Raw genomic sequence first — 9,509 nt, 5'->3', positions numbered from 1 at the left:
GTTGGAGATATACATAAAACAGCAATATGGGTCCTACTCTTAAATTCATGTTCTGATTAGGGTAGAAAATATATATAGAACATTTCATATTTGTGTAGCAATCCTGTAGGATCTGAATTGGATTAAAATGTGATTAGAAAATGTTTAACAAAAAATATATACAATGTAATGTTCACTTGTGTTTTGCTAAGTCAATAAGCTGTCCACAGGGATCAGTTTCTATTTAATTGGCTAAGAACTCTGGCAGAGCAGTAGAGAGAAAAGGGGAGAGGGAGGAGATTAAGTATACACACAGACAACATAGAGACATAGTTGGAAACTGGGAAAGAGTATAGGGAAGGAAAGTCCTCTGTGAGGGAAGCTTGCCCTTTTGGCTCCTTAAGACTAGGGTCTTCTGGCCCCAAGGTTGATCTGGGGTTAGGATAAGGGAAGGGATGATTCCTCCCAGTCATCTTTTATTACTTTATCTACTTTTTTATCTCCCTATTTTCGAGTATGTTGTTTTCCAATAGAATGTAAGCATGATGAAGGCAAGGATTTCCTAACACCGCAGTGCCTGTTACATTGTAGGTTCTTAATTAAAACTTGATTGACTTAATTGTTTACTTTTCAAGTAGGTTATATGGTTTGTATCTTTTTTAACTTTCTTTTCCTTTGAATTTTATTAACCTAGCACTATCTATGGAGGATCATATGTCCCTTCAGTGGACATACAGTACTAAATCAAGAACCCTCTTCTATTCTGCCAGGCTGCGCATCCCCTTCCCTCTCTCATGAAATAGTGGCATGCCCTAAGGTGAACCAACTCCTCAGTAAGTGTTGGAGAAAAAAAAAAAAAAAGACTCAAATGTTCATGTTTTGAAAGCGAAACGAGGATTTGGGAACAGTAAGCATCTAAGAAAAAAAATATCAGGAGTGTCTCTTTTTAATAGACTAGTTGATCAGTGGAACAGGTTAGGTTCACAGGGCAAGATAGTGAATAAAAATAGCAATCTAGTGTTTGACAAACCCAAAGATCCCAACTTTTGGGATAAGAATTCATTATTTGACAAAAACTGCTGGGAAAACTGGAAATTAGTATGGCAGAAACTAGGCATGGACCCACATACTAAGATAAGATCAAAATGGGTCCAAGATTTAGGCATAAAGAACGAAATCATAAATAAATTTGAGGAACATAAGACAGTTTACCTCTCAGACTTGTGGAGGAGGAAGGAATTTGTGACCAAAGGAGAACTAGAGATCATTATTGTTCACAAAATAGAAAATTTTGATTACATCAAATTAAGTAGCTTTTGTACAAACAAAACTAATGCAAACAAGATTAGAAGGGAAGTAACAAATTGGGAAAACATTTTTACAGTTAAAGGTTCTGATAAAGGCCTCATCTCCAAAATATACAGAAAATTGACTCTAATTTATAAGAAATCAAGCCATTCTCCAATTGATAAATGGTCAAAGGATATGAAGAGACAATTTTCAGATGATGAAATTGAAACTATTTCCACTCATATGAAAGAGTGTTCCAAATCACTACTGATCAGAGAAATGCAAATTAAGACAACTCTGAGATATCACTACACACCTGTCAGATTGGCTAAGATGACAGGAAGAAATAATGATGAATGTTGGAGGGGCTGTGGGAAAACTGGGACACTGATGCATTGTTGGTGGAGTTGTGAAAGAATCCAGCCATTCTGGAGAGCAATCTGGAATTATGCCCAACAAGTTATCAAAATGTGCATACTCTTTGATCCAGCAGTGCTACTACCGGGCTTATATCCCAAAGAAATACTAAAGAAGGGAAAGGGACCTGTATGTGCCAAAATGTTTGTGGTGGCCCTTTTTGCAGTGGCTAGAAACTGGAAAATGAATGGATGCCCATCAATTGGAGAATGGTTGGGTAAATTATGGATTATGAATGTTATGGAACATTATTGCTCTGTAAGAAATGACCAACAGGATGAATACAGAAAGGCTTGGAGAGACTTACATGAACTGGTGCTAAGTGAAATGAGCAGAACTAGAAGATCATTATACACTTCAACAACGATACTGTATGAGGATATATTCTGATGGAAGTGGATATCTTCAACATAGAGAAGAGCTAATCCAATTCCAATTGATCAATGATGGACAGAATCAGCTACACCCAGAGAAGGAACACTGGGAAATGAGTGTAAACTATTAACATTTTTTTGTTTTTCTCCCCAGGTTATTTTTACCTTCCAAATTCAATTCTTCCTTTGCAACAACAACAAAATTCGGGTCTGTACATATATAGGATATACTATAACATACTTAATATGTATGGGAATGCCTGCCATCTAGGGGAGGGGGTGGAGGAAAGGAGAGGAAAAATTCGGAACACAAGGGAATACAAGGGATAATGTTGTAAAAAATTACCTATATATATGTACTGTCAAAAATGTTATAATTATAAAATTAACTTTAAAAAAAAAAAAAAAAGGAGTGTCTCTTTTTAAATTGTGGCTAACCATTCAAGTTCTACAAAAACTTGTTTCACAGGTACCGGAGCTGGGGGCGATGCTGAGGTGCTGAAATTGGAGCTAATAAACATTTCCCGCGATTGAGTGCGATGCAGCATGACCCCCCTTCCGACCCCCAAACTTCTCCATGGGTATCCTTTATCCCCCTAACTGCCTCGCCATCTGCTCCCAGCCCAACCTGGGGTTCGTGTCAACTCCAACCGGGCTTGGACTGTGCCCGAACAAGCCCGAGCGCCTCTGCTTTCTAAGCAGGTGGTTATTTGCTGGGAGGAGACCCGCCTTTAGCATCCCAGGGACTAGTGGATCATTTTTCGCGGCTCCATCTGCTCAGCCGCCCATTAATTGGCTGGCCCCGGAGCCGCCTTTTATTCACGACAAAAGAAGCCCTCAGCCGCCGCTCGCCCTCCCCTCCACACCCCTCCTCACGCCCCTTGGGCGCTACCCGCTGAAGCCGGGCCGGACTCCGGCTGAAATAGACTCATCAGTCCCCGCCTCCTCCCGCCGCCGCCTGACTTCTCCCAGGTACCCGGAAGGGGGAGGGGAGCGTATTTGCAACAATTGGGCGGCTCCGAAGCCTGGACGCGCGGAGCGAAGCGCCAACATGCCGAGGGGGCGGCGCACAGGGAGGCTCGGGATTGGCGGGCTCTTCCGCGGGGCTCCCTCTCCGGCCGCCGCCCATTGGCTGGAACCTCACATTCCGTCTCAAGGCGCCAGAACCTGAGGCTTTAGCGGGGCAGTGGCAGGTCCGCGCTCCAGTCGAGCTCAGGGGATCAAGGCCGCTGGGCGCTTCCTGAGGGCAGAGGCAGGCGCGAGCGGCCCAGGGGCTTGACTGAGATAAGCAGAGCTCGCTTCTGGGGGGAGAGGGGGGAAGTCCTGCGCTCACCCCCCTCCGCCCATGGTCAAGTTCGATGTGCGTCCCCAATCCGCATCGCCGCTGAGCAGCCCCGCTTCCCGCGCCCCGGCGTTGGCAGAGGAAGCCTCTTTAGGAAGGAGGACGGTAAGAAAAGCTCTGGGGCGTTGCTGGGATCTCCGGGGTTGGGGCGCAGGGCAACCTTCTCCCACGCTGGAATTCCCCGGCGGAGAATGGATTAGGAGGTTAGTCGGTTGAGGTGTTCTGACCTTTGCCTTAGTCACTGCTGATCCCGCGCTCCCCGTGATTTGAGAAGGGGACCCCCAAATCTCATGTTTGATTTCAACTTTGGAAAGGCTCTTCTCCAGAACCCCGAAAGATATCGGGGTGCGAGATGAAGGCACTCGAAGTACCGCAGTTTTGTGATCCTCGGCAGTATTTTGCGCCAAAATTAACTGACCTGGAAGACCCCGGGACTTTCTGACAGATTTTCCACCCCACCCCCACCCTCAGCCAGGGTCTGCTACTGCTTTTTCCTTCCAGTTGCCCCAAATTTGTTTCCCTCGAGCGCGTTTTCCAAGATATTTGAGCGCTCTTTAAGACGTTTGCACAAGCAGACTGGAGGGGGAGGTGGGTTAATGAAGGGAGGAAGAGAAATGGGGGGGGGGGAGAGAGGAGAAGTCATGGAAATGCTGGAGAGGTAAGAATGCTTGCAAAAAATATGATTCTTTCCCCCAATTTTAAAATCTCTTCTTGCATAATTGCAACTTACAGATGGAGGTCAACTGTTTAACACTGCAAGACCTAATCAGCTCCAGGCAGCCCAGGCTAGAATTTGTGATTGAAGATGGGGAAAATGCACAAAAGGTAAATGCAAAAATAGTATAAGCTTAATAATAACTGCCTTTAACACGGCCTGGTTTCAGCAAATCTAGGCTGAGTCACTTAACTCACTCCCTGAGTAAGCTTGGACAAGTCACTTTACATTTCTAAACCCCCAGTTTCCATGTCTTTAAAAATGAGGAGACTAGATTGACCTGTAAGGTTCTTTCTTTCTAGCACTTTTTATAATTCTGTGGTGTGACTTGTGTTTCAAGTAAATCCAGCTTGACTTCAGTATTTTTGGGAAGGTCAACATTAATAAATTCCTGACAAATGAGGAAGCCCACGTGCTATAGAATACAATGTCAGTGTTCTCTGAAACTTATAGTCCTTTTAAAAGCAAAGGCGTTTACCAATCACTATTTTTTCCACCATCAGTGAATATTTAAGAACTTGTATTATCTGAGCTAGACTGATCCAAGGATCCAGGTCATTGCATTTCTAATTAAGGGAGCCAAAGTATGCTTTAGTCCACCCAATTCATTTTATAGATGGGAAACTGAGACACCCTGAGGTTAAGTGTCACATCCAAAGTCACACAAATAATTTTCAGAAGTGAAATTTGAACTTAGATAACTGTTTTGTATTTTGCTGAAATGCTGCTTCAGTTGCAACCAAGTAAATTAAGTCTCACTGGTGTTTGAATAATTGAAATGTAAACTACTCTGATAGCAGTCAAGAAGTACATATCAAACAAACTTTTTCCATTCGTTTTTACATTTTCTCCCTGTAATAATATGGGTACTGTCCATAAAGAATATAAGGTAATAGACAGGAATTTTTACAGTTGTGATAATAGATTTGCACTGAACCAGCTGTATACAAGTATTTAGGAAGACCCAGGTTCAAATATCACCTCAGGCATAAACTTTATTGCTTTTTCAGAGCCTCAGTTTCCTGAACTCTAAAAGTGGGTAAGATGTTTTATGTGTGTACGATGCTTTGCAAACTTTAAATATCTATATAAATGTGAGCTATTGCTATTTTTTATTATTTAGTAACTGGCTGTACCTAAGGGTACTTTGTATATCCATGCAGCAAGATAATAAAGCTAATTGGTCCTTAGAGTTAATAGAATCCATTAACAGAATCCATAACCTTGGTCTCAAATAGCACTGGTCTCTGGCCAGTAACTGCACTAATAGCTATTATAAAGCATTATAAGGTTTGCAGAACACTTTACAAATAGCATCTCATGGGAACTTCACAACAACCATGAAAAGCGGGTTTTACTGATCAATGCCTCCCGACTCCCAGGGTCACACAGCTAAGTAACTGAGAAAAGATTTGAACTCCAGTGTTACTGACACCAAGTTCAGTCCTCTATCAACCATAGATGCTATAAGCTATGAATTATATCTTGATAATTTGCTATACATTTTAGGCAGAGACACACAGTCTTAATTCATAGAATTTTTATAAGAAGAAGCAGCTTAGAAGTCATGTTAAAAGATTAAGTCTTAAAAGACTTTGCTGGCACTAAATCATATTTTTAAAACTGAATTTTAATATAAGCTCACTTCTTCAATAGAAGCCACTTCTTTAACTGGTTAAGTTTACTTAGCTTCTCGTGGTTTATTTGATCTTATATTTAGATTTAGCAATTATAATGAAACTGACTTGATAGGTGTTTTGTTTTGTTTTCCCCCTGAGGCTGGGGTTAAGTGACTTGCCCAGGGTCACACAGCTAGGAAGTGTTAAGTGTCTGAAACCAGATTTGAACTCGGGTCCTCCTGATTTCAAGGCTGATGCTCTATCTACTTCGCCACCTAGCTGTCCCCTTGATAGGTTTTTAAGTGGAATTGCTCATAAGCACTTTCTCCTCCAATTGAAGAAATATGGTGCCCATTGATGAGAGAGGCATGGAATTAGGAGTAGAGTGCTGGTCTCTGACTCAGGAAAACTTTGGCTTGGACTTTCAACACTTTCTCACTGTCACTTAACCTGAGTCTCAGTTTCTTCATATGACAAATGAAGAAACTGGACTAACTGGCTTCTAAAGTCTCTTCCAGATTGAAACGTGCTCTTGGAAAGACTATTGAATTTTAATCAGTTGGGTCAATATCTGGGTTAGAGTAGACAAAATCAATTTCCCTTTTAGGTTTCAGTTTTCTTATTTGTAAAATGAGAGAATTACATCAGATTTCTTGTTAAGGTCCTTTCCAGCGACTGATCTTGTGACTAATTAGGGTTTTGGGGGTTTTTTTTTAAGAGCAGCACATGATATTCTGCTATTATTTTGAAGTTTATAAGATGATAAATTTATATATATTTTTTGCCTGTCATCACACCACTTGTCTAATTTTTGTAAAATAAATAAATAAAATGATGATTAGAATACACTATATTTACATAAGGCTTTAGAGTTGACTGTGACTGTCTTTTCACATTTATTATCTCATATTCTCTTCCAAACATCTCTGGGAAGGAGGACAAGTATTCTCCTCATTATAGAGATAAAAGAACAGGCTTAGAAAAGAGGTGACACCTTAGCCATACCACAGATCTGGCACTTGACCAAGTCGTTGGTTTTTTAAGGCCATATTCTTTTCTCAAGAAAGGAAAATATCTCAAAATTTTATTCCTTAAGAGAGCATTTTTTTTAAATAACCTAAGCCATATGTGGAAAGAAATGAAATAGAAGAAAATATGTTAAAAGTCCTTACTTTAAGGATAGCTAAGAGACCAGTCTCTTCTCCAAGCTTTACACAATTGCCAAATTATACTCCTAAAAAGTATCTGATCATTCTGCACCCCCTGCTCAAAAAACTTCAATAGCTTTCAGGCATCTCTAAATTAAAATATAAATTTCAATGTTTTAGAAGGAAGGATATGATCATTAAGTGCCAACTAACTTTATAATTACTGTCTCATTGATCCTCCCAACCACCCTGGGAGGTTGGTGCCACTATCCCTATTTTACAGATGAGGAAAATTGAGGCAGACAGGTTAAGTGAATTGTCTAAGCTCACACAGCTAGTATCTGAAGGCACATTTAGATTCTAGTCTTTCACCAGAAGGTCAAAGCACAGTCTGATTCTAATCTATTTTTCTAGATTCATTCACAAACTACATTCAGTCAAAGTAGCTGATTGCTGTTCCCATATATAACATTCCATGTCCCATCCTTTGCTGTTGTCCTCCAAGTTCTTTGTTTTGCCTGGAATCCTTGCTCCCCTCACCTCTGACTCTCAAAATCTGTAGCTTCTTTCCAAGGTCAGTTCAAATGTATTCTCCTCCAGGAGATCTTTCCTTATTCTAGTTATTAGTACTCTACCTTCCACTGAAATTACTTTGTATATATTTTCCTATCCACTTAGCTTTGTAATTGTTCTACCCTCCCCCAACACAATAAGTCAACTCTTTGAGATCAGAGTCATTTAGGTTTCTGTCTTTGTATCCTACTTCTGGACAAGGCCCGTAATAGATACTTAATGTTTGTTTAATTGAATTGCACAAAAAACTGGAAAGGGTGTTATCTCCTTGGTAAAGCCTGAGACTATTAAGTCAGTACTCAGGAATTTTGCTTTCTTTCTTAGGGTTAGTGGTTTGTTTTTTGTTGTTGTTGGGTTTATTTGTTTGTTTGTTTGTTTTTGGTCAAATAATTAGGGAAAAAATATTTCTCACTATATCCAGCCTTGATAAAGATTTCTCCTCACTAGTGCCATGTCAAATTGAACGTGTGTATTTTAACCAGCTGGTTAGTAAGCATTTTATTAAGTGTACCATGTGCCAGGTGCTGTGCTAAACACTAGGGATGCGAAAAAAGGCAAAAGACAGCCCCAGCCCTCAAGGAAGTCACAATTTAATGTAGAAAATAATGTGTGGAAATGCCAGAAAATAGAATGCATGAGTTGGGATTATTTATTCTTAAGAAGAAAGGATTGAGGAATGAGTTAATTATTAGCTGTAAGCCAAAATATCGTGGAGAGAAAATAATCAGGTTAAAATTAGGCAAGAAAAGCAACATGGAGTAGTGGTTAGAGTCAATATAAAGTAATAAAGACCTGGGTTCAAATTCTGGTGCATTTAGACTGTGTGATTCTAGAAAAGTCACTTGAATTTCAGTACTCCAAACAACCCTTGAGGCTTCTAAGTTGCAGAAAAAAATATCCATTTGTAATGGAAGAAGTTTTTTCCCTTGAAATTCACAATCCAAGTATTATGGTTTTGGGCTTTAAAGAAAAAGAATAAACGACAAAACATTTGTTTAATGGATGTCTGCAAAGCATATGCTAAGTGCCAGGGACATCAATAAAAAAACAAAAAACAAAACCCAAGATGATGCCTGCTCACAAGGAGCTCACCTTCTAGTAGAGTATGGATTTTTAATCTGGAAATCAGGGCCCTCTTGATAGATTTCAAGGAGTTTGTGAAATTTCATCTTTATTTTTACAAATCTGTAGTTGAAATTTAGCATTTATTTTAACTTTTTGAATATTTTAAATGTCATTTGTCAATTCGAGGGAAGCTCCAAAGATGTATGATTTCATATTCCAAGTATTCATGAGTGCTAATGGAATCACTGCTGGGTGAACAGAGCCAAACCCAAGGATTTGGAAACCCAAATTTCAAGTTTTCTGGACAACAGAATATTATTCTAAAAATGCATCTAGGCTTTATTAGAGTGCCAGAGGCCCATGACATTAAAAAAAAAAAAAAAAAAAAGATGAAGAACCCCTATAATAAAATGTGACAAAATATATAAGTGGTTTCAGCTACAGGTTTGATGGAAAGACTAAGTGGGCCTTAGGATACAGCAGCAAAACAGACAGTAATGCAACTTTTTGAATGTTACTTCCATTAGAGGGGGAAAAAAACTTGTTTCTACTAATCAATCATTTGACAAAACCAAGGACATTGGTAGTGACGTGAATCAAGAGAAATTTGAGACAGATAGATCTAAAAGGATTTCGGTCTTCTCCATTTTTCAGAACCATTCTAGATAATCATTGTTGTCTCATTTCAATGGTATCCAACTCTCTGTGACCCCATTTGGGGCTTTCTTGGCAAGGAAGTTAGAGTAGTTTGCTATTTCCTTCTTCAGCTCATTTTACAACAGCAAAATATTTAGGAATTGCCTACTAGATCATTTCTATTTGACTTTATTGGGTTAGCACACTGGCAGAAACTTTTTAAAAAAAGAGATAATATTGGATCACTGGATAATTGCTTACTCATTGGGTAATTTACTTACTCATTTTCCTTGCCTGTAAAACGAAAAGATTAGACAAAATTAGGATAATGATAACTACCTTTTTATGGGA

General features: G+C 39.6%; 1 protein-coding gene across 1 annotated transcript in view; it reads left to right on the top strand.

Annotated features, from left to right (window-relative positions):
* The first annotated feature begins 3,264 nt into the window (after positions 1-3,264).
* The window catches only part of E2F7 (E2F transcription factor 7), a 49,696-nt gene continuing 43,451 nt past the window's right edge, over positions 3,265-9,509 (top strand). Inside the window, exons 1-2 of the mRNA XM_074270835.1 lie at positions 3,265-3,507; positions 4,135-4,227. Coding sequence (XP_074126936.1) covers positions 3,406-3,507; positions 4,135-4,227 — 195 coding nt within the window. The 5' untranslated portion in view covers positions 3,265-3,405. The remainder of the gene's footprint in view (positions 3,508-4,134; positions 4,228-9,509) is intronic.

Source organism: Sminthopsis crassicaudata, chromosome 5 (genome assembly GCF_048593235.1).
Source record: "Sminthopsis crassicaudata isolate SCR6 chromosome 5, ASM4859323v1, whole genome shotgun sequence".
NCBI classification, from domain to species: domain Eukaryota; kingdom Metazoa; phylum Chordata; class Mammalia; order Dasyuromorphia; family Dasyuridae; genus Sminthopsis; species Sminthopsis crassicaudata.
Note: the sequence above shows the minus strand (reverse complement) of the source record. Positions and strands in the feature narration are given on the sequence as shown.